This window comes from Podarcis melisellensis, assembly GCF_964234715.1.
Source record: "Podarcis melisellensis genome assembly, chromosome: 2".
Lineage (NCBI taxonomy): Eukaryota > Metazoa > Chordata > Lepidosauria > Squamata > Lacertidae > Podarcis > Podarcis melisellensis.
Window position 1 is genome coordinate 77158592 of NC_138529.1, and position 25813 is coordinate 77184404.

Genomic DNA, 25813 nt, shown 5'->3' on the forward strand with positions numbered 1-25813 from the left:
ATGGATGGAACACAGTGCTCTAGCCAGTACGGTTAGCTCTGAATTGGGTTCTGTTCAGTGATTTCGCTCAGTGTTTCAGCTCAGTGAGTGTCCAAATCTGGCAGTGCTCTGATGTCCATCCAATCCCACCTTCGTCGCCAGTATTAAGTAGTGGGTTGACAAAGTAGACGACACAGAGATTTCTCCAAGTGGTTCTTTATAGTAAGCTAGAACTGAATGGAACAGCTCAGCCAGCCTGCCTTTTCGCATCCAGGGGTACCACTGTACACAATACCCCTGGTGGCCAGCGTGAGCACTTCAATAACACCCTCGATGCTGGGTTTCAATCTGGCCAATGGGGTTGCAGTCTAAACGGATTGAGGGACCTATATAAACCCATGCATGTGACCCAGAACTCCATCTTTCTGCTTGTGCATCGAAACACCCGCCCACCTCTCCCTAATTTTAGGGGCTTTTGCGATTGACCTTGCTATGCGCAGGTCATGTTTTGCCCCTTCCGCGCATGCGCGTGACATCATTTTGAGTGTCTGCGCATGCAGCGAAACCTGGAAGTAACACGCTCCATTACTTCTGGGTTGCTGCGGGGCGCAACTCGAATGCGCTCAACCCGAAGCACATTCAACCCGAGGTATGACTGTACCTACTCTGGGGCCTGTTTAAACTAAAACAGCCAACAACAGCAGTAGTAACCTGGCTTATGTGAAGGGGCCATACACAATATTTCCATAAAGAAAGAGAAGGCCTTTTACAAAGGTTATTTATTTCAGGTTTACCAGAAAGGGGCTAACGCGGTGCTCATTCTCTTTGCATGCTCTTGCCTGTTCAACAATAAAAAAGAGAATTACATTTTTAACCTAATGCAGTGTTTCCCAACCTTTTTTTGGGCAAAGGCACACTTGTTTCATGAAAAAAATCTCGAGGCACACCACCATGCCAGATGGGGAAAGGTCACTTTTTACTTATGTAAAAAAAAATAAAAAATAGTAACAGCATAGAAGGTAATGGTAGATGACTGTTAGGGTCTCCCCCCAAATGCAGAATTCTATTAATATCTTCCTTAGCGAGCCGCGTTAACCCCTGTAATGCTTTCTATAGAGTAAGCATAGGGGACACTGGGGGATGTGGAACCAAGGGGGCAGTGGGCCAAAAGAGTTCGGGATCTACTGCTTTAAACAGAAATAAGAGCCAGTGGGTTCTTCCTTTTTTAAAGTATCGTTTCAGTGGGGACAGCAGTCCAAAAAGCGGCGCTTTTTTGCGTCTGAGCAAAGAAGAGAGAGAGGGGAAAAAAGAGAGAGAGATTGATTTGTGGCTGCGCAAAGGGGGGAGGAGCCCAGGAGTAAAAGTAGGAAGGACGAAGGGAGGGGAAAGGAAAGTTAATAGAAGGAAAGGCGGGTGGGAGAGAAAGAGAAAGAAAGAGGGAAGGAAAGGGGGAAGAGAAGTGGAAAGGAGGGAGACCGAGGCGGGGGAGAAGCGTCTGGAGAGTTGCTCCGAAGTTTGGGGGGCCGCGGGGGTGGGCGCGCGTCCCAGGAGGCGGAGGCCAGCCCGGGCTGGGAGCCGCGCTGCGGCCCGGGGGCGGTAGGCGGACCGCGGCTCCTAGGATGTGGAAAGGGGACGGCGGCGCAGGGGGAGGAGACCCGCATGGCTAGGGCAGTGCGCAGGGGGAGGGGAGCAGGCCGGAGGCGGGCGAGGGGGGCCGCGATCCCGTGCGCCGCAAACATGGCCTCCTTCCCCGCGGGCCCCGCCGAGCCCCCCGGCCGGAGGAGAGCAGAGGCAGGAGGAAGAGGACGAAGGCGCTGCCGAGGAGGCGCGCCAACTTCTGCCAACTTCGGCGCCTGCCCCGTCGCCACAGGCTCCTCCCGGCCGAGAGCCAGAGGACGGCGGCGGAGCAGGAGGAGGAGGATCGGGTTTGGCGACGGCTGCTGCGCCCTCTCCAAGCGCGGGGCTGGCCTCCGCCGCGCCCGATCCTCCGCGCTTGCCGCGCTTCTCGGCGGAGCAGGTCTCGTGCGGGTGCGAGGCGCTGCTGCAGGCGGGCGACCCCGGCCGGCTGGGCCGCTTCCAGGGCTCGCTGCCGCCCGACGCCGAGGCGCCGTGCCTGGAGGCGCAGGCGGGCGAGAGCCTGGCCAAGGCGCGCGCGCTGCTGGCCTTCCAGCGCGGTGACTTCGCCGAGCTCTACCGCCTGGTGCAGAGCCGGCGATGGGATGTGGGAGGGAGCTCGCTCGCCGCCCCGCGTGTGCCTATGTGGGGCACGTTACAGCCCCGTGACGTCAGCGCCACGCAGGCAGCCAGGCAGGCAGACGGCGAGAGCCCCGCGCTGGGCGGCCTCTCCTCGCCGCCGCCCCGCCTCTCGCCGCCCAACTCACCTGCCTCCCTCCCACGGCACACCAGGCAACGTCTCGCGGCACACTAGTGTGCCGCGGAACACCGGTTGGGAAACACTGACCTAATGTATGAAAATTGATACGTGTTTTGTTATCCGTATCAAGGCTGTGTATCAGTAGGCACAACATGTGGCATCCAAGGGACTACTGGAATGGGCTTGCCATGCCAATGCATCATTTTAGATTTTAGCATCAATGGGAGGGATAGGTACAGTGAAAATGAACAAGTGTGGTCAAGCAGAATGGTTCCTAGCATATTATACTGTTTTACCTACAGTGAGTCAAGCTTCTGCTTCCTCTGCAACTGCTGAAACAGCACTTGAGAATTTTGATAAACGACATAAATGACATGTATTCCAGCTGAAAGATGTGCCAAAGCCCTTGAAAGATACTAAAACCAGAAATGTCTAATAATGAATTCAGATGGTAAACTTTTGCCCATTTTGTCTATGGCAATACGGTGGTACCTCGGGTTACAGACGCTTCAGGTTACAGACCCCGCTAACCCAGAAATAGTACCTCGGGTTAAGAACTTTGCTTCAGGATGAGAACACAAATCACGCAGCGGCGGCGTGGCAGCAGCAAGAGTCCCCTTTAGCTTAAGTGGTACCTCAGGTTAAGAACAGTTTCAGGTTAAGAACGGACCTCCAGAACGAATTAAGTTCTTAACCTGGGGTACCACTGTATTCACATTCCGCCCCATAGGAATTGGATCATTTTAAAAGTATGGCTTACTTGCAAAAATAGGAGTAAAGTCTCCACGTAGTGTGCAAATAAAAAACACAAATCCTACTGAATCATTTAAGTGCCCAAGTTGCTTGCTCTCTAAAACATTTTGTATTTTCCCCAATACGATCCTGTTGCATGGAGGAAACATTTCCATGAGTTTGAACAAACATTGTTCTTTGACATTCCATGATAGAACGAAAATATTTTGAAAGAAAATCTAAGCAAATCTAACCTAACCAGCAAAATAATCTACAATCAATTACAAATTTACTGTCTGTTATGTCTGCCAACTAATGAAGCTCATCAAATCACCAGAGACTCTCTTCCCCTTTAAATTGACAGATGAAGTGTGTGCACTCTTCTCAATTACTACCTTCAATCATTGATCCAGAATTCTCATACTTTGCAGACAGCTGTTGTATAGTCAGTGGAAATCAGTAAGGGCCTTCATCAAGCTATTAAGAGTTGCATTAACATTGTAGGAGAAAAACTAGAAGAAAAAAGTGGTTAAAAATCTTTGTGTCTGCTTGTATGTTTTAGTAACTCTGATTAATACTCTGAGGACCAGTCAAAATCTCAAGAGGCTGGTTTTGAAATGTCTGCTTTTATATGTTTCTCTGTTGTTCTGCACAAACCTCTTCTAATAGGATTCCTATGATGGATGTCACATTATAGATTCCCACAGATCTTGCTTAGAATAACACAAACCTTATTTTTATATTTAAGGTTTCTACACAGATGAACAAATTTTCTATCAAATATTGGCTATATTGAGTCAAAATACCTGCTAAACACTTATGCTTGCATATTTGCAATGTAACACAATGATTAAGTCTTTTGGGCATCTCAGTGGAGGAGCCAATTGTAGGATAGGGTATACACACTTCTGTGCTGAAGCAATGAGCTTTAGGGCTGGTCTCAATGATCCAAATTTATAATAAATGCAGCATTATAATATATGTAAGCCACAGAAGAGAACCATGGTAGATTTTCTTTATCCCTGTTTTGCTACTGATCCAGATAACCTGTTGCTCAGAATAATTAAGTTATCTTGTGGTGCTGTAAATACCTAATAACCCAATTCTATGTATGAACCAAGTACCACCAAGCTCAATATCAGTTACTCTCAAAATGTGAAAAGTATTAAAGTCTAAGTGTGTGGTCTGTTTTCTGTTTTTGGCAAGAGACCATTTGACTATGTAAATCCTTTCTGAACAACACCATTGCTCCTGCCATACTGTCTTCTTCCTCCTTAAGTCTATCCAATCCACCATCATAATGTAGCCCATCATAGAAAATATAGTTTCAGAGCATCATAAACAATCCTTTTCAGACTCACGTGTTCCAGTCACTGTAATATTCCTTAACACAGGCATTTCAAAACATTCAGCATTTAAAGGATCTAGGAATTTTAAGATCAGGTTCCTAAAGTAACCCCATAGGTAAAGGCTTTATTAAAAAGTAAAAACCCCTTATGTAGAGTAACATCAGGTCATTTAAGTTTACTAGAAATGTCATGAAGGAAGCCAAGGTTCTTTTCTGTATGATCATGCACACATTGTGCAACAATGCACTGTGTGGAAACCATAAACCTATTAACAAAAAAGTCACTGTCCGTTCAAACAAACTTCCAGGTCAAAGACTGTGCTTGATTAATCAAACCAATCCCAAATGTTTGCTCTGGTATATTTCCCTGCGATGATGGCCCAAAACTACTACAATGCCCAGAACCAAGTCTTTAGGCTGACATACACAAATGCTAGAAGATTCTGAACAGTTTTCTACTTGCCTCAAAATGTCCTACTGCTTCTAACAATGATTTTATAATAGGTTTAAGACCTCTTGGCTGGTACAATTCTAGGAAACTACTGCAGTGTCAGTGGCCAGAAATGAAACTCTCTTGAAGTGACTAGAAACAAAAAGCATGGCAGCCATGGAAGCAGCTGTTATACTTAGAAACTTCTGAGATAGCAGAACTTGGAAAGTGGGGAGGAAGGAGAGGAAACACTTGAGCAGCAGAAGCAAACAGAAACCAACATAAATGAAACATATGATTTCCATTCATGATTTGGCACTAACTCAGCTTGATGCAGGCATCAAGCTAGACACTCTGCAGTAGTCACCCAGCCTACAGAGCACGTGGAATTGTATTAATTGTGCTTTCCATGAACTGAAGCAGATGAGAGATGGGAGTTCTGGGTAAACCATGTGATTTATCATTCAATGAGTAAACCATGTGAGTTATCATTCAATGAGTCTTCTTGTCCAGCATTCCCAACAGATTTCACCCAGTAGGAAGCAAACCTATCAAATTTCTGACAGGCTGGAGGAAAGACCTCCTTTTAAATGCAGTTGACTACTTTCAATACTTAAGCATGAGTACTGTTCATGCATTCCAACTTTCTCAAAGGGGAACTTTTGCTTGAAACCTGTGATACATACGTTCTCCACATTAGTTGACCAACTCCTTTGACCAAAGAGGGCAGAGACTGTCAGAGGCAGACTTCTAGCTTTCAGGATCTACTCTTGCAGGTTCTACTCTTTTACCCACCAGCCAGAATTGGGTGTGCAAGGCATACACTTACAGCAAAAGAATCCAGAGTCCAGGAATTTGCAGGCCAGAACTAAACAGAGCTCACAGTCCTTCCACTCCAGTTTACTGCACCTGCTCAATTTCTTCATTTCAGTGGTACAATTAAGGGAGGAGGACACTATACCCAGCTATCTACTGGTAGATCCCAGTCTATCTTGCCCATATGAGCTAAAAAAAGATTGCAAGCAACATTGATATGACATACTCTCATTAGTATCTTAAGCATGGTTTATGTCAGGGTGGACTGGGCAACCTCTTGGCCTAATTTAATGTGAATGGCAAGGAGGGCAAAAGTAACAAAAAGACTCTGGCTTCTTCTATGCACCCTCAGCAGAAAAAAAGGTTGCCCACTCTTGATTTAGCAGACAGAGGTTGAATAAACAGGAAAACTGTTTTTGCTTATTTTGTTCAAAGGCTGCAACGGTCTTATCAGTAAATTAATCTGCTTGTGAGGGCACTGAGTTCAGAGTCCATAGGCAGATGAAATGCCACTTCTATGCATTACCTAAAAGGCTTAGATCAGCAAGAAAAACATTGGCCAGCTTCTTTTCCTTACAAATGCACAAGATCAGCTGTTTGTGCCAAAGCCAAAGAGAGGAAACCATCAAAGCCACATCACAGTAAGACCATATATCAGCTAGAGTTTTAATCGAGAATTGTTTAAGGCCAAATCCCAACAAGATACGACTCTTCTAAGAGATGAAACAGCAAGGAAGGTTACTGGATGCCAGATGAGTTTATGGTAAATGTTACATCTGATGTCCGTATGGTTGCACTCAGTTGAGATTCCCCATTTCCCCCATCAGTAAGCACATGAATCTCTCCCTAAAAAGAGACCAGAATTTCAGAATAATGTCACGTGGACTGCAAAGCACTTTAGCAAACAGATGTATACAGCAATATTTTCAACTGAACTTCGGCTTTAGTAAGCAATCTTCCAACTTAAGGCACCTATGAATAAAATATAGTTTATAACTGGGAGCATGTAAAGATGAGATTAGGCTGGGGGGGGTGGTGGAAACGCCTCTCCTCATAACTTTTCATTTTTAGATGAAAATGTGTGGGTTCTTAGGTTTAAGAACTAAAAATACTCATCTAAAAAGAGCTTAGTTGAGATTACCCTCAGATTCCAGGTGAGGCAGTGAAGGTTAAACAACTTGTAACTCTGCCTTCATCTATCCCAAACTGTCCAAGTCAGGCTTATGTGTTTAGTTGCCTTTACAAAACAACATTCTGCATAATAATAAGTAATAATTCTCAGAGGTATTCAATTTTTCTTTAAGTATCATATGTCATAGTTACAGTATTTGTTTTCCTGCAATAAAGTAAGGAATTACGCAGTCTCTGTACTTTAACTAGACAGCATGTTAAATGATAATAAAGTATGTTAACCAATACTATGAAATTTGCTTCAGCTGCAAATTGATTTTCCCCTCCATGTTACCAAGAATTAACTAAAGTAGTACTGTATGAATACACATTGTACTTGAAAAGAAACTTGTGGAGTAGGGGATCTTTCTGTCAAATTGCAAAGGTTATGTTTGGTATAGCTATCAAAGGTCAGTAAAAGTGTTGCAAAAAAGAGAGAGAATTATTTATATTGCTGAAAGGCATAAAGATAGAAAGGCCACAAATGTATAATCCAAAGATCCAAAGTAATCCTTTGGATACTTTTGCAGGGATAAAAATATTGGCCACTATCCAAAGAAACAAACAACTATTTATGCATGACTTTAAACATATGTTTCTCAAATAGCAGCCTCTGATACCACATGGCAAATCACTTTTGAATTGGTGATTTTCAAAAGCAGTTCATGATATGGCAAAGGGATGTGCTGTTCAACAGAAAAGAATAGGAACGGTGACTTTCTGCTCGGTCACACCTGACTGGCTCAGAACATAAGCTAGTTCACAAAAATAGACTTTTAAAAACTTTATTTTTTTGCACCAATCCATCATCCATAATCTTCTTTCAACCTATCCAGCTTTTCTAATCCTGTTCATTTACTGTCTCTCCCTTTTAAACAATGCATATCCAGGTGGGGTAGCAGCAGAGCTCTGGCACAGGAAGACAGCGATGGGTGGACATCTGAAATCTCCTCCCCTCTCCAACAAAGATGCTGGCAGGCCAGTAGATAAGGCAAAAGTAGAGCTTGAGAAAGTTATTCCAATGGCTCCTACAATGGTGAGTATCATGTGCTCTCAAACCTTGTATCAGGGCTTGATTCCAGTGAGCCTGGCATCTCTAAAAAGAGGTTTAAAAAAAAGCCTCATTAACCTTAGGTGCACTTGAAGAAGTGTAACCCACATGCATATGCACCTTTAAGAATTATGCACATGCTCAATAGCGAAGTGAAGTGTGGAGAGCTCCAGTATGGAGAAGGGAGTCCATAGTGAGAAAGAAATATGATTTCATCCTCAGTAGAATTAGGAACTAGTGGTTAGACAAGAGGCGCACCTAGCTACCTCCTTTCTGTAAAGTCCTGAAACCCTAGGATCAGGGTTTGGCAGTTTCCCTTTTCTTTCTGGAGTTATTAGCAGCCATATGGAGAATACCACTTTGGGATTACAAGATAGCTTTTCCTTTTTGTGGCTAGCAAGAACAGCTTAAAGCTTAAAGACCAAACTGCATAAGAGAACTTTTGGAATTGAGTGTGAAGCCAGTAAAAGAGATTTCATGGCAACAGTCTGGAAGAAAGAACTTTAGTGGCCAGTAATCTAATGTTTATTTTATCAAGGTATTTATAGTGTCGGACACGACTAAACGACAAAAATACAAAATTTATAATGAAAACTTACCTTACCTCTGTGCTTTCCAGGCACAGTCCACATTTTAAAATTCTGTGTCAAAGAGCTCCCCCTCCCCCGCTGGAGCTTTCTCTGTGAAGCCCCCCTCTTTCAAGCTGAATCGGAGAAAACAACAATCCACAGAAACCCTGAATTGTTGTTTGTTGTGCTTCATCTTTAAAGAATGAGTTTTCAAAGGGAAAGCTCTGGGGCAAAAAAGTGAGCACTTGGAAATAGAGCTTTAAAGCGCAGACCTGTGCTTGGAAAGCCGGGGTGGGGGTGGGGGGAGGCAAGTGTGGATAAGCCTTAAGACAGGATATTGCTTGATGTATGCATCTTACATGTCTTTGTATCAGTCCTTTGTTGCTAGTGCCTCCAGAGACCCTAAATAAACAACATTGTTGAAAATACATAAAAACAGAATAAAGTTTTATAAAGGGTGACTTCAGAAACCAGCAATCTTCAGCTGCTGTGATATAGTGGCTGGGCACAATTAACTTTCAGAATAATTGCAGTGTTGTTTCAATGGTTGCTTGCTTAGATGGCTACTTTAAAAAAGGATTAGACAGTTTCACAGAGTATAGGTGTTGCAGTAGCTATTCTCTGCGAATGGTCAACCATTAGTGATCAGATACTGGGGAGAAAAATAAGGGATAGTTTTCTCCAGAATGATCTGCTTTAGAATTTCACATAGCATCTGACTCATCAGTGGTGGTGAAGTGATGGCTTAACCCAGCAAGCCATTTCTTACCATATGAAGCCTGCCCATCCAAGCACATCTGTAGCATGGCCTTTTGTGGAGCAGGGATTGGGTATGGGTGGAATGGTTGAGGAGCTAATAACAGCCCGTAAGCTGTTATTGGACCATTTGCCTGCCACAGAGACACCATTATCTAAAAGATGTGTCTGCCCCATTTGCCATACACAGCATGCAACTGCAGCATTTACAGCCCATGCTACTATTTGTACTGCAACAACTAAAGCTGGGTAACATTTCCCAGGCCTAATAGAAGGGGAGGGGGTAGCATTTACGTCAACAGTAACTTGTAGCAATTAAGTATGCGCTAAGTATCACACCCACAGAATTAAATAGCGTATTTTTAGTGCAAGTGTGGTGTTTGAATTAATCACATCTGTCACACACAGCTATCTAGAAGCACTGACCTCACAACACAGAAGAGCAAGGAGAAAATCCACAGGTAATTTTATTTTTAAAAGCAAGCAATGGTTCCCATTAAAATTAAATCCACAATGTTAAACAAATCAACAAAATAAATAAATCGTAGGTTTAAAAACCGAAACATGCTTTGCAAGTCCATAATTTAAGTTTTAACTCAGCAATAACAATAACAATAATTTGATAGCAACTTTGAGTGTCCAAAGTATTTCACATGCATTATCTGGTTGTAATCCTTATAGCAGCACTGTAATGTAAGCCTGTATTATCCCACTTATTGCAGATGGAAAGGACTGTGATTGAGAGAGAACGACATCACAGCAGAGAAGAGATTTGAAAATGGGGACTCACAGTTCAGTCTCTAAGTCACTAGGCCACTTTCAACTATTTCAGGCATAATTTTGCCATGTATAGCTCATTTGTGCTCTACAACTAACCCGGTCTGTGATATTATTAAAACAACCTCTAGTTATTTAAGCTGGCAATTTGCACTGAATGCATTTCATTGAATATCTTTGTGGTAAGTGTACTCTGAGAATTAAGGAGAATTATTTGGCTTCTCTGAAGTCGAAAAAGAGATGGTAACCTGTACACACAGCTGAGAGTGAATTTTCCACAGTGAAATAATCCTTTCCTTCATACCAGCCAACACTGTATTTCCACTTGACTGTGGACTCAGCTGCTATGTTGAGCCAGTCAGTGTGGGAGGCAACACTGGATGACATCCTTGTCTACAGAACATTCAATTTGCTGGTATTTAGGATCTGTAGGAAGCTAAGCATAAGCTTTCAGCTCTGTGACCCTTTTCAGTTCTTCACAGCAACATCCTTTTCCTAGTTGACACAGATTGCGGACTTTATTTTAAAGCTTTAATTAAACTGCATTTAATGTTTCATGTGCTGAAATATACCATCCAGACAATGCAATTATACCAGGATATAAATGAAATAAAGTTAGTAAATTCTGCTTCTAGGTTCATTCTGACAGTAATTTCTTCTCTGCTGCCTAAAATGAATGCCTATAAGATACAGTGCTAGTGGGAATGTTTTGACCAAGCTATGTGTCCCTGTATTCATAGGCCAAGAGAACTGTGAGTAGGAAATCAGCAAACAAATAGCATACCAGCAGCCTCAAACAACAGTCGTACAGCTCAGTAAAACTCTGTGGAAACAGCAGAGGCAGCTTGCTCCTATGACTGTCAATCCAAACAAGTTCAATGTGACTTACTCCCAAATACATGTGTACAAGTCTGCAGACTTTTACAAAAACTGTTCAAAAAACTTAAAGGTTGGACAAAACATACTTTTTTCTATTAAAAATGTATGTTCATATTCACAAGCCACTGTATAACAATAGGGTAAATTGTCACTTCAACACAATCCAACTCGTGAATTTATAATATTTTACAATTAGCTGAAACTTTAGATTCTTCTTTGACTGCTTTTAAGGTCTTTTAATTCTCTGTCAAATGATAAATTCAGAGAAGGTTGTTAATCACATGCATGTGGAAGAAAACCCATTTTATCTTATTAAAGCCACCACAGATTTTTATGTAAAAAAGCAAAATGTGCATTTTAGCAGCGATAGAAGACCTAAGTAATATATACCACAGGTCCTCATTCTAATAAGTGCCCTGGAATAAAACGCTTTGCTTTCTCCCATGGAAGTTGGGGCTCAACACCATGTTACACATCAATACATATACAAATATTACTGCTAAGTGAAGAGATATTGAGAGGAGGCAATATACAATATGAAGAGTTCCTAGAAGTATCAGTGTGCTGCTTTTCATTTTAACTTCCCCAACCTCAAACTCATACCCTCCAGCACGTTGAGGTGTAAACCCAGGATGTGCATCTTCCAGGCTCGCACTGCCATGCGAGTCACATGACCTGCACAAGATCATACCCCCCCCCAAAGTGTATTCTTGAGGCACCAAAAATGGCCACCATGCTCTCACACAAAAAACAGGTAACCGGAACCATTGAGGGGGGAATGCAAGCTGCGTGCTTTCAGACTGAGTGTTTGTATGTGCATTGTATGGATTTGATAGGAAGAAAATCAGCTTGGGAAGGGAGTTACAGGAAGAAAGCAGTGGGCAAAGGGAAGGTTAAGAACTTGCTAACAGCTTCTCCATACAAATGTCCTTCTCACAAAAGCACTTTGCCTAGAAATGGTAATCCAGGCTGCACGCACTCACATACAGCATGTACTCCAGTCTTTTTGAGAAATAAAGCAACAGTTTACTTTGCACACACTTCTTAAAAAGAAGGAAGGTGCACTAGTAGGGTTTGACATGCCAGTCGCTATATTGGTCGAAAGCTGCCAACGGGCTTGTCAGCTATTATTTGAAGCCAAGAATGGCAATGTGTAGGTGGCAGCTTATCTCTTTTTATTTCATTAAGGCAGGGGCAAAGGCTGCTTGCCCTATGGCCCGCAGCAATTAGGTGCACAACTACTGGCACAGCGTTGCTCTCTTACTGGCTGCCTGTTAGCTCTGTGGGAATTTCCCAACAGGAATACACTCAGTGGTAAGAGGCAAAGGTCGCTGCCTAGGAAGGGTTGCCTGTGACTGTGTCTTGCCAGATGCAAAAACAAGGGAATTCAAGCTGGTGAGACTTGAGAGACTGGCCTGCTACCTCTTTTGCACAAATTCGTGTGAACAGACTTAGGCTTCTTCACCACTGCCGTTACTTAATTTTGTTTCTTTTTAAAAATTTCCTTAAAAATAAGCTCTGAATATTTCACATATACAGAAACATTACATCATGTTAAATGTTACATTTAAGAATTCCATGTTGTTGTTGTTGTTTTAGAAAAACAAAAGCTTATTTCATAGTGTGAGAACCAATGTAGCATAAGCAGATATCTGCTCATGAAACAGAGGTTATTCCTCCTCTCCCCCTGCAATGGCTACATGGGAACCCTATGGAGCAGTTTTTGAGGGGACATGGTGGAGCTGAAGGAGCGAGAAGAGAAACTGGAAGTCCTGCGATGCATGCAGATTTCCATTGCGCAAACAGGCAGACATCACTGAATGTTGCCCACAGTTTCACAACAGCTGAACTAATTTGTTTTGTAATCAGCATATGCATCAAACCAACTGATCATTAAAGAATGTTTTTGTTCTACTAACCCCCCCCCCCGCTGAACAATAAAAATGTTGTTCTAACAAAGTTCATGTTTGCAAAGAAAAAAAAAATACTTGACCATCTGACTTTTCTTTTTTTTAAAAAAAAATATTAAATAACAAAACATACCCATAGAAGGAAAGCAGCGCTTAGTAGTAGTACAGAAAAGAAAGAAAAATAGCGATGGATGGTTGTAGTTTTAGACATTCCAAGAAAGGCAACCCAATAAAAGCATCTCTCTAAAAGGTTCCATGAGTCCATGGAGGGTGTAAATGTGTTCAATTGTCTTAACCAAACCAATACAAGAATGCCATGTCGTACAGAAGGTGTGAGTCTATAAGCATGATGCAGCATACTTGAGAGATCCAGGCTTCAAAAAGATTTGTATTTAAAGTTCTCCATTTTTTTGAAAGCACTAATCTAGCTGAGGCTAATAAATGGAGGATGAGGTGTTTATTGGTTATTTTATCTGAGGAGTAAAATATGATAGTAGGGCTAATTTGGGTCTGGTTATAGTGATTGCACCATCATGAGCCTGGTTCTGGCTGGGGAGGGCAGGATATAAATAAAAAATATTATTTATTTAGTTTTTTATTAATTATTATTAGATTATTAGATTATTATTTTGAAAAACTTTCTCCTAAAAGGGAATAATTTTTTGATAAAACCACCACATGTGTACAAGAGAGCCGGGTAAATGGCATTCCCACCAGCAAAGGTTGGATGTTTTATGATTAATTCTATAATCTGGCTGGGCACATGCAGCAGTGATGTACTATTTTTAAAGCATTTTATTGAGTTCTAACTGAGGTTTATTCCAAAGTTGTTCCTTTTAACAATTGGCATTATTTGATCGGACAACTATCCACCCCCCTTTTTTTCTTGACTGGTCAACTGACCGATCGTGTATGGCACACTAGTATTCCAGTATGAACAAGTCAGGGAACAGGGACAGTTTTACCATGAAAAAATGTAAAGCAAGTTTTATCAACTAACCCAGCAGTTTCCACAAGCTCATTTGTGAAAGAAATGAGTTCTAAGCTGGAGCAGTTGTTGATGGAACTCGAGTGGGCTGTATGTGCAATTCTCGTATGTTCTGTAAATACAGATCTACTGCAGTCCCGTGTAGGATTCCCTTATTGTCCTGAAAAACTATTTACTTTATCCCCATAAAATTGAATGGATACCATACTTATCTAAAATAAGAGGAATGAATTCGGGAAACAACTTTGGAAAGAGCAGAACTTGTTCCTAACCGCAGAACAAACATCCTGAGTGAAAAGGAGGTTGCTATGAATTTACTTTATCCCAGAGAACTCAATGAAAGTCACTAAGAATCAAACCTGCTTCTTTATCACAGCCCCAATTTGTGGTCAGAAAACAGGTGACGCAACACCCAAAAGAGTTCTGAGTGTCACCGATAAACACACAAGTTAAACTAATTAAGTTAAGAGCCACAAGTGAATGTTCGCTTACATGTTCTTCAGAACAACAACAAAAAACCAAACACCTGAACATCTGTTTCAGTGCTTTTAGGAATCTTGATACCCATAGCAAATACCAGAACATAAGAGCTATGCATTTAAACTGAATTAACCAACAGATACCTCACAGTTAATAGGAATCTGCACACACAGTGCCTTACTGTATTTTGTTTCTTTTTTCTTGTTCTTACCTATTCAGAGAAACTGTTTCCATGACCAATTATCGGAGAAAACACAAAGAGGCGGTGGTTAGCTTTTAGCAGCTAGAAGCATTTCGCTCATGTTGAAAATCACAGATAATGTTTTCTCTTGGTATAATGTAAAATCAAATGGCTGATTGCTCAAGCACTCTCTTGTCAAGTGCTATTACAACTGGAAAAAAACATCCTCTAAAACTGATGTCACACTGTTTCACAACTATGGTGTTTCCCAACTTAAGAGGAAAGGCCAGGACAACACAACCACGATGCAAAACTAGTAACCTGGCAAATCTGCCCCAGTCAAGACTTTTTGCAACATGCAATACTACCAAAGGTAATGTATATGCTATGTTTATAAGCAGTACTACAGTTCTTTAATGCTATCACACAACACCACAAGATAGTGAAAAAACTGAAAAGTATTACATGAGCTGACATTTAATCAGGATCCTAGATTAAGATTTCATACCTTTACAGGAAAAGCTCCTGAATCTTTAGGAGCAACAGATGATCAGTAACAACGTGAATGGTAGACCCTTCCAAGAGGAAGCAGAGATGTTCCTAATTCAACTCACTTTAAAGTCAGAAGGGAAGAGTGCTGCTAACTGAATCACTGCATTACTTCCGGAAGCTTTGTCTCAGAATACTCCTGTACATGTGTAATGACCTAGCATGACCCTGCTTAACTTGCAGGATCATCACAGCCTGGCAACTACAGCTACAGACTATACTCTTCAGCACCCTTTAGGACAACTTCTGAATGCTTCTCTAAAGCAATTACTCAGAGTTACAAATCACAGACCCAAATATGCACATGAAATTTCCCAAAGGTTTAGATGTGGTTTTATATACCCTTTTATGAGACCTTATATCAGGTGTGAATTTCTGGAATCTGGCCACTTCTAAACTAGCTTAGCTCTGGCCTTTGCTTCTTTAAAGAACTCACATGAAAAAGAAGTTGAGAGTACATATCTTTCACCACAAGAATTCTTCTTTAACTTTGTTCTAGATTAGTGTTTCACAACCTTTTCCTGACCATGGCCCCCTTCTGATCTTGTTTCCTTCCTGTGGACCCCCCATGCGTGTAGCCGGGGGGGGGGGGGCAGCTGCCCCTCCAATGAGTAAAATACAAATCTGAGGTTCAGAGCCCCCTAACAGAAGTCTGTCCCCCCCCTAACAACCCCCCCAGGGGGCTATATGGCTGCTGTTGGGAAACACAGCTCTAGATGAAGATACTCTATTTAAAAAAATAAATTTATCTGAGATAACCCAAAAAAATCCAAGTCATCAGCTGGCAGGATTTCTGTCTGGAGAAAAGGATAGTAAGCAAGGCTAACTGAGTCCATAGGTGAACTTCAACATGTACAACAGGATGGTCTGAAGAAGCAAATAAACCACTAATCTTACTAAAAATATATACTGTCAACAGTGCTTTTAAAAATTTGTTTTTCAAGTAATACACACAGTTCACACAGCATCAGCTTGTGACCCACTAAAGACAAAAACAGAGATGGATGATGTGCCTGGATGGCTACACCTCATTTGGCTGATCTTCTCCTACCTCACGGATAGTTGCTGAAATTGTACCAAGGGGTGTGCACATGCAAATTTGTGTATGTAAAACTGATTGTTCATACATTCTTCCTCATTTTCTGTTGCATATTTTCATACATTCATCTTCTGAAGGAAAAACCAATCACAGGTTAGAACAGGGGTAGGCAACCTAAGGCCCACGTGGGTCATTTAACTGGCCCACGAGCTGCCCCTGAACCAAGCCACCTGCTTGGTGAGATCCCACACACTGTGCTAAACCAGCGCAGCACGGCACAGGGACTCGCTTCCATGTGGCCAGAAATTGTGTCTGCGCAGGTACAGGCAATCGCGGGTGCTCAGGTGCACACACAATCCAGCCCACAGAAGGATCTTCAATGGAGTGAACCGGCCCAGGAAAGGTAAACCTTGCTGACCCCTGGGTTAGAAGGATCTAGTGCTTCAGAAACTGCAGAATTAAGGGATTTGCAACCGAAATATTAAAGGTTCTTTATTTCCAGCAGCCTAATAGCCAGTGTCGTTAGCAGTTCATCTAGCAGACTGTGGGCTGGTTCACATGGAGCAATCTCAACAAAATAAACCATAGTTTATTAAGCTGAAAGTTGGGCCAGGGACTCCTGCCTCCTTCACTCTGTTACTGGAACTAAAAATTTCCAGGATTTATTACACCATAGTTTTTATCCAATTTTATATTATGGCAAGTACGCACAGATTAAAACACAATTTCCTGGTTGGAGTGTAGAGGGAAATGATTTCATAAACTTAGAAGACCCCAATTCTGGCATGAATGCAAAGAGAGAAGAGAAAATACAAGCTCAATGATCACTAAGCCAAGATAGTTATTTCTGAAACAGCCCTGTATGACCTGCCTAAGTAACTGGAAATGAAATTTACTAGCTTCTCTTTATTCCTGCAAATTCGAACAATTTCAAAACACAGGTGCCATGTACCACTGTATCAAAGGAAGTCTGCAGTATCTGCCATACTGTGAAACCTTTTGAAATAGTAAAAGTTGAAATCTGAGACATCTTTAAATATATTTATATATAAGCTTTAAAGTTATTGGAATTTGACATAGCAACTCTAAAAACTATTAGCAATAACCCCTAAGGAATTTGTGATATTGCATAACGCAACACCAACCTAAACACCCTAAACACCCAGGCCAATAACTTACTGTTTGCCAGAAATGAGGGCAATATATGGCTGTTGCATTTTTCCATCCTACATGCATGCATATTACATAAAGTACTTTTTTTATTTGAAGAATATGGCTAGATATCTTTTCAAAATGAGAGCAAGCGCATCAAGTGATACTGAGGGCAATCCTAGTAGTAATTCAGAATCGCTGTCCGAACATCCTGAAGAAGACTCGTTTAATTCGACACCAGTAGCAAGCCCAGGCAAACCTTCAAAAAAGAAAGTTTGTCAACAATATGTGGATAGATGTCTGAGTTGGTTTCACATGGACTGAAGATGAAAACATCTCTCAGCCTATGCGTTTGATCTGTGGTGAGAAAATTTCCAGTTCCAATATGGCCCCAAACACGATGAAAAGATATTGGTGAGCCATTTTTTGTTCTGAAAATGTGGACCAGAGAAAAAAGTTTGAGATCCACTGGCCTAGAGGGGCACGTCTCCATTTTTTTCTTGATGAGCCATCTCTCCATGGAAGACAACTGCAGAGCTGTCTCCACCTCCCAATCCTCTGTCACTTCAGATCATGCCCTGGAGCCTTCCTTGTCCATAGTTTCTGACAGACCTTTCTCTTCTATGAGCAGTGAAGAGTATTCTGAGAGAAACATTACAACTGCTATGTTATCATCTGATGGTGATGAAGTGATCACCGGTTGCATTCTGGATATTATTTAAACCACAAGCTTACTCTTATTAGCTGCTTTCTTGGCTGTGAGTCCTGCTCTCTGCCTTGCAGGCCTTTTCCTACCTGGCCTGGGAAGGCGGGACTCTGACTCCAGTTACAAAAACTGAAGCTGTTGAACAGACCCTTGAGTGGGAATATTGTTTAGCGGTTTTGGGGAGGAGGGGGTTGTTGTTACTAATATCAATATTAATTTCTGGATCTTTATTTTAAATCTTGTTATGTGGAAATTGTTTAATTTGGTTGCGTACTTTTGATGTTTTATTTACTGTTTATGACTACCTTTGTTATGTTTGTAATTACAATGGTACCTCGGGTTACAAACACTTCGGGTCACAGACTCTGCTAACCCGGAAGTAGTACCTTGGGTTAAGAACTTTACCTCAGGTTGGGTCTTTAGTGTTAAGACCAATATATGTTTTATTATTTGTTAAGAAAATTATATGTCTATGGTTATTCCTATGTGTAATTTGGTATTTGTGTTTTTTTGTTTTTTCTTGCTATATCAATAAAAAGTTTAAAAAATTTTTAAAAATGAACTTTATCTCAGGATGAGAACAGAAATCGCACGGCAGGCCCCATTAGCTAAAGTGGTACCTCAGGTTAAGAACAATTTCAGGTTAAGAACGGACCTCCGGAACAAATTAAGTTCATAACCAGAGGTACCACTGTATGCATTTTTTAATGCTATAAGCTGCCTTGAGAGTAGTTTGAACTATGGAAAAGCAGCATACAAATAAATACATAATTTTAAGTACTATACAAAAAGGAGAAGCCTAGACTACACATACTTTTTCTCAACTGTGTTTAAATTCTGTAAAATTCAATCATTTGATGCAATAAAACTTATTCTCTGAGTGAAGAAGATTCCCTGAGAACAAATGACAATAAACTAAATCCTTCATAATTCATTTTGTTTCAAGCACCACATATAATCGGGTCTTCCTGAAAGGAACATAAAATATGTCATTTACAAAAATGATCTGGTAGAAGGGGGCAGTTCTGCCAAGAAGAAATATTCACCCAAGACACTTAGCATACTCCCCAAGGAAAGATCCCTAAATCTTAAAATAATAGTAAAATAATTTTTAACAAAATAAGTCATGAAATAACTAATCTTATGAATCTTTTCCGATCAGTAAATGCAGGCAACCAGCTCTGGAGGGATAGGCTTTATCGGGATGCCCTTGCCATAAGAGGCACGGCCTTCCCAACAGTGGCACCATGGTTATGGAATGCTCTTGTGTGGTACTTACATTTTTGGCATCAGCTGAAACCTTGTTTTTACCAAGCCTGTTAACACCTTTCACATGCACCAGGTTGCTCCCAAGATTGAGGGGGCCCGGCACATGTGTTGTGCACAGCATGTGTGTGGTGTCACATGCCTTACACATTGCAATGGAGGCGGCCAAGCCCTCTGGAGGAGCCAGACGGCGCACGACGTCACATGCACACAACGAGCGCAGGGTCACCTCAACATTAAGTTGGCCCACCCCCTTAAAACAAATATTGAGGGGGCTGAGGTGCTTTCGGTCTCCTAGAGTTGGCACACCTGACACCTTCACATGCTCTGAAACTGGTTGAATGTTGCATCATTAAGTGGATTTTATGTCACTGTGGGTTTTTTTATGAATTGTATTTTACTGATATTTGTAAATCACCCACTATATACTACATTGGTTAAACAGAGCATAATCGTACAGTGTTCCGTGTGCTGGAAGATGCATACATGCTACCTAGAACAGCTTCAAAACAATCACCAAACTCACAATAACTATGCCACTCAAGTGTGTGTTTTTGTGAACATGGTTTCGGACTCACATGAAGGTGTGGTAGAATCCACACAACCTCCATTGATCTGTCACTATTTAGTGCCCTATTCTTGTCCTCACCTCTCTCACAAAAGCATGTAATCAAGGAGGTATAAGCTATCTTAAACCATCATACCATTGGTATGGCAGAAGTCTCATATCACTGTGAAGTAGTGTCATGCCCATTGGCACATTCTTACTAAGGAACACCAACAGGCTGCTGCTCCTGCTTGTAACCATCACAAATATTTCCAGGAAAAGAAAGATAGCAACCACTTGCCACATTACCATGATAGATAAAAACCACTCCCAGAAAAATATAATTTCCTTCAACACTCACCTGGAATATTTCCAAAAATGCACCCCTTTTGTGGGAGATGAATGTCTCCATAAGAGCGGTTAACCATTTTCAACTCTGTAGTGATTTTCAACTCTGAACATAGGCTTAATTCAACTGAAGCCAATGGCCCTCAACGTTTCTAACTCAATGTATAGTTGAAATCACTGATTTATGTTCTCTTTAACATCCCATGAATGTGACAAAATATAGAGCAGCTCAAAATAATCGTGCCCATGTTTGCTCAGAAGCGAGCCCCACTGATTTGAGTGGTGCAGTGGTTATAGAGTCAGATTGGGGCTGGAGAGACTCAGGTTTTCAGCCCGCAAAGTCATGGGGCAATTTTGGGCCAGTCACTATCTTGGTCTAATCTACCTCACAGGGTTGTTGCAAAGCTAAAGGGGAAGAGGAAAGCAATGTATACCACCTTCAGCTTCTTGGAGAAAGGCAGGCTCTAACAGTAGAAAATACATTTTTAAAGTGTGTTTAGAACTACAATTATTGATGCAAAGACAGACATTTATCTTCATAATGCCTGGGTTTTTGTTAAATGAATAATGAAAATGCATAAGAAAGGTATTGTGGGAGGAAAAAAATGGAGGAGGCATTGAGATGCTGCAAATATATGTAGCAAGTAATGTCTTTTAAACGATTCTGCTGCCAGTTTCATATTGTAAGAGCTGTGTGGTTAAGGAGTTAAACAACTTTAAATTCCATATTCAAATGAATAAGATGTTAATTTGAATTCTGTGAAGGACAGATGGCATTGCAGTAAGATTTTTTTTTTTTTTTTTTTTGGAAAGTCAAATAAATGAGCTATGGAATATAAAGGCTCCTAAAATGACAACATACACTGGAAACAAAGCTACAGTTGGCTGTAATCAAGACACATTTGCAAAACATTTAAAACTTTGCAGCAGGGTTTATTACATCCTGCAATATGCAAACTGAACCCTTTGCGAGCATACAATGGTGCAGAAAAAAATCAGGAAGGTACACACAGTGGCATTTTTAAATATGCATTCAGTTTTTATAAGTAAAACTGAATGCATATTTATGTGACCAACACCTGTCATCTCTACATTGGCATTTGGGATACTAGCTAGAACAAAATTCTGTAGAAAATGATTTAGCTTTCACAGTGGAAGGAAAAGGAAGAAAAAGTACGCGAGATTGAGCACTATAAAACCCTTTGTGTCACGGGATTAGTATTGTATGTATGTGCAGCAGCCGATCGTTTTGCTCGCCTGCTTGCTTAAACACACGCTCGGTCCTCTCTCCCTTCCACCAACACACTAAACCAGTGTTCGGAACTAATTTTAAACAAAGCTGTTCCGAGGCTGGAACTGAAACACAAAGCAATCAAAAAGAAAAAGGGAGAGAGAGAGAGAAAAAGAATTCCTTCCCCTCCAAGCTCGACTCTTTTTGCTTTAGGAAACCCACGCTGCTGCTTCCAATAGAGGGTAATGGCTTACCAGCTGTCAAGCTCCAGCTCCAGCAGTGACTGAGTCCTCTCCGAGTTACAATGCAAGCACCACATGGCTGGAGAGAGAAGTCACAAGGAGGGGCCCCCGAGCTGCCAGCATATCCTTCCCCGGGGGCTCCCCTAACACCTCCGGGCCCGCGCTGAGGCAGCCGAGAGAGGCAACTGGGGCTGGGGGCACGGCACCGAGGAGCGCCCCCAACTCGTCTCCGTGGGCGAGAGGAGGGAGCAGCTCAGGAGGGGGTCCGGGAAAGGCGCGGGCACTCGCGAGGTCCACCCTCTCGCAAGCTCCGGCGCGCGCACACACACACACACAGGGAGGCTGTCGCTCGCGCGCGCGCGCTCCCGACCCTCCACTCACACACGCTTACACATCCATTCCGCTAGAAGCGCGAGCTGGGAATACAAATGCCAGAGCTGGGAGGGGTAACATTGATCTTATTAAGCCGAGGCTGGTTTCCAGGACGGGGTGAGGGGGGCGCGGATGGAAGAGGAGAGCCAAGGGGGGGCGGTAGGGGGGACCGCCACAGGAAGGGTGTGTGTGTGTGTGTGTGTGTGTGTGTGTGTGTGTGTGTGTGTGTGTGTGTGTCGCTCTCCTTGTCCTTTTGGCACTGCAGGAATGTGACGAGGAGGAGGAGAAGGCAGGAGCAGCCGCCTCCCGCTCGCCCGCTTGACTCCCCGCTTCTCTTCACGTGACGGAAAGAGCGGGGGCTCTGGCAGCGCTATTAATAGCTGCATTCAGACTGGGAAAGGCAGGCTTCATTGCTATTCAGCAGCTTCGCTGTCACTGGAAGCTGCTGCTCCCCCAGGCAGGCACACACTTGGCTTGGGTAGCAACAAATGTTTGCGTTGGCTTGGAAAGCGCCTGAAGCTGCTTTCGGAGACCCTCATTCTTTCCTCCTCTCTCTCTCTCTGTGCCCCCGCCCCATTTTGGTTTCCCCGCTTTTGCTTCAGCTGGGATGCTTTGCAATATAAGCGATGCATGCCTTCTTCTTATCTTTGGGAAGGGCGTCTTTCGGACGTAATTGCTCCTAGAGTTAATTAAAACTAAAATCTTAAGATAAAAGGACTGCGGAACTCTTTATTATAAACGGCAAGCTGACGACTCCCAAGCGCCTGCAGCTGGAGCAGTTTAAGAGCTGCTTGCACAGAGATGAATGACTACGAAATGAACATTGGGGTGTGGAAGGCCTTGTACCTTTGGACTGTGCCCATCTCGCAGCTTTGAGATGGTTTTGTTTTTAAGCCAGTAAAACTTTAACGTGTGGGGGTTATGGCAAGACAGTAAAGATGTGATTTTTGAATCAAAGTACACCCACACATGCACCAAAAGGAAACTTCTTTTTTTCATGTTGCTTTTGCTACCACATTGAAATAATTGTTTATGTGAAGCAGACCAGCACTTCTGTTTAGCTTCTCAACGAGGCTTACTCAAAGTGTTACAATGACCCTGTGTATTGCTGTATATCAAAAACTAAAAACTTACAGTATAAGGTAAGGTGACATATTTATCCATTCTCTTCAGTCTTTTGATATTTCCCCTTTAAACTTAGGCAGATTAAATACTTCTTTACATTTTTTGCTTTTCACTGCTTTAAAAAATCAATGCACACAGCATTCTTTTGAACTCCTTTGAGCTTTTTTTTGAAAACAAAGTAAACTGCAGACTACAAACTTCAAAAAATCTACTCCATTATTTTTGTGCAATGACACCACTTTATCTATTCAAACCTACTATTACTAAGTGTTCCTCGTGCATAAAAGTAAGGAAACAAACCTGAGTCCCCCCTGCCCACTTAAAAAAAAAACATTGAGAGGAAAAAGTTGCTCACAAAAATAAATTCATCTGTGTCAGCTATTGCACCAAGACTTGTAACAAAAATTGCTCTCAACCTCCACACATTTGTTCCAGGCACGTGGCTTTAAAATTATGATTTGGCTAGAATAGTAGCACTAAAAATAACCCTGTAGATGTTCCAAATAATTATTCACGGCATTGTTAGATTTTATGTACATGGTAAAAAACCAACAACCCACAGTAGAGTAATTTTTCTCAAGAGTTTTTGCTGTATCCAAATGTTACTACCATGACGAGTAAGAATATGCACGTTTAGTCATTGTGAGGCAAATAAAACAAAACCCTGAGGATCAAAGTAGATCCCCATAAGTTTGCTGCTTAGCGTGGGATGCGACTTGGGGCTGCTGTTTAAAGTAAAAATGGTTTAAAATGCAGCAATCCAAAGGGGGGGGGGGTGATGGAGAACCAAAGATGGACAACATGCCATATCTAGAGCCCTGTCAGGAATGTGGTTGGAAGGGAGGATGAAATGCTGCTTTTCCTCCCGCCTCCTTTAAAGACCCAGTTTGACACACACACCCATGACGTACTTGTACATGTACATACACAGGCTGGGAGCCTCAATGGCACCCCTCTGGAGGCTTCACCTGGGGCAAAAAAACTGGCTCCCCATCCCCCCTCTAGCTACAGCTCTGTTTTCGGTAGTGGTGGTGGTTTCCAATAGGAGACAGAATACATATGCACAACAACACCATTTCAGATAGCGTCAGAGGAATGAGAGTCATACCTTCTCCTGATCTGCCCCTAAGCTTGATAATCCAAGGGCTGTGGAGATCTCTCCGGTGCCGGGAGGAGGTGGTCTTATGAGGCTGGATCTCTCTCTCTCTCTCTCTGGGGACGGACTACTGTGTTGGAGACCAATGTTGGTTCAAGGTTTTGGAGGGCACTTGGGCAAAACATCCTCAGTGCTCCTCCACTTCCTCAATGAATCTACCCCTTCCCTGCCACTGTTGCCACCTACAGCTCCGTCTCTGGCTCATCATTGTCATCAAACAAAGCCAACTAACAAGCACGCATGGTAGTTCCTCCTCACCACCACCACCATTTTTGTTTGCTTTCTCATCCCTGGGTCAGAGTGAGAGGAGGGTGAAGTAGCAGGATGCAATACTGAAGAGGAGGAACAGGCCCAGATGACTCTTGTCAGTGGGTCCCCTACTGGCAGGGGCGCCAACTTGCCCTCCGCATTGGGGAGGGTGCATCATGTGATGTGTCCTGCCCAGTGTGACATACCGTCCTCCCTGCGGCTTGTGCCAGGTGTCAAGATGCGCGGAGGGCGATCTTCGCCCTTGATTGTCTGAACCTGCTCCTGGGTGGGGGATGAGATGCCTGGAGGGTGCCTGGCAGTGGCGGTGGATGTTGGCCCCCTCAATATTGGGGGGAGCTGGGCCCCCTGATTCAAAATATTGAGGGGGATGGAGCTGCTAGACCCCCTATACCTGGTGCAGGTCCTGCTGGCATTTGGGCCTTGGCAGGTCCAATAATTGATGCTTTTGAATTCCGGTGCTGGAGGAGACTCTTGAGAGTCCCATGGATTGCAGGAAGATCAAACCTATCCATTCTTAAGGAAATGCTCACTGGAAGGACAGATCATGAAGCTGAGGCTCCAATACTTTGGCCACCTCATGAGAAGAGAAGACTCCCTGGAAAAGACCCTGATGTTGGGAAAGATGGAGGGCACAAGGAGAAGGGGACGACAGAGGACGAGATGGTTGGACAGTGTTCTCGAAGCTACCAGCATGAGTTTGACCAAACTGCGGGAGGCAGTGGAAGACAGGAGTGCCTGGCGTGCTCTGGTCCATGGGGTCACGAAGAGTCGGACACGACTAAACAACAACAACAACAGGAGCTGACCGTGCAAACCTTCTACACTAGCCTTGCTTTGAGAGGGAGAGCTGAACATCCTTTGACCCCTGGATTGTCCTGCCCCAGATCATAGGACTGTGGCCTAAATCAACCATGCCCATGTTTTTATCCTGTTATCTTGACTATTTAGTGTTGATGGTGGTTCTGCCTAACAGAGGCAAGAGCCATCATTTCAAGGAGATATTTAAACATGTGCTTTGCTGGAATTTAATGAGCTGCTTCCTACTGAAACACAACACATGGTATAAATAGAAAAATCCTCCAAATATCCCAAGTGTAAATTTATCCTCATCTATATTTAAATATCTATGAGAAAACTAGATCAGATTCATTCAGACTAGGTTTGAAGATAGCTATTTATGTAATAGCCGAGTCAAAAGGCATCGGGTTTTCTTTTTAGTCATGTGTAGTCCTTTTCAACACATTCTGTCTCTTGATGCGATAAATCTCTCCATAACATTTATAATCCATTGATGTGAATATTCATGGGTGGGGATTTTATGGGATTTCAATCCTAAGAATTTTCTGAGGCAAATCCATATCGTATGTGGC

The 25813-nt window shown here is 42.6% G+C and overlaps 1 protein-coding gene and 1 long non-coding RNA gene across 14 annotated transcripts in view; one reads left to right on the forward strand and one right to left on the reverse strand.

Annotated features, from left to right (window-relative positions):
- The window catches only part of IQSEC1 (IQ motif and Sec7 domain ArfGEF 1), a 310602-nt gene that overhangs the window by 50949 nt on the left and 233840 nt on the right, over positions 1 to 25813 (reverse strand). The window contains exon 1 of one of the 13 annotated variants that reach the window (XM_081898302.1): positions 21533 to 21813. The exons of the other annotated variants lie outside the window; for them this stretch is intronic. Within the exon in view, the coding sequence (XP_081754428.1) occupies positions 21533 to 21597 (65 nt within the window). The 5' untranslated portion in view covers positions 21598 to 21813. Of the gene's footprint in view, positions 1 to 21532; positions 21814 to 25813 lie in introns of those variants that run through there. 13 annotated transcript variants of the gene reach the window in all.
- LOC309362674 lies at positions 7744 to 11559 on the forward strand. Its single transcript, XR_014165073.1, has 3 exons — positions 7744 to 7885; positions 9634 to 9686; positions 9948 to 11559. It is a non-coding gene; the product is annotated as an uncharacterized lncRNA (long non-coding RNA).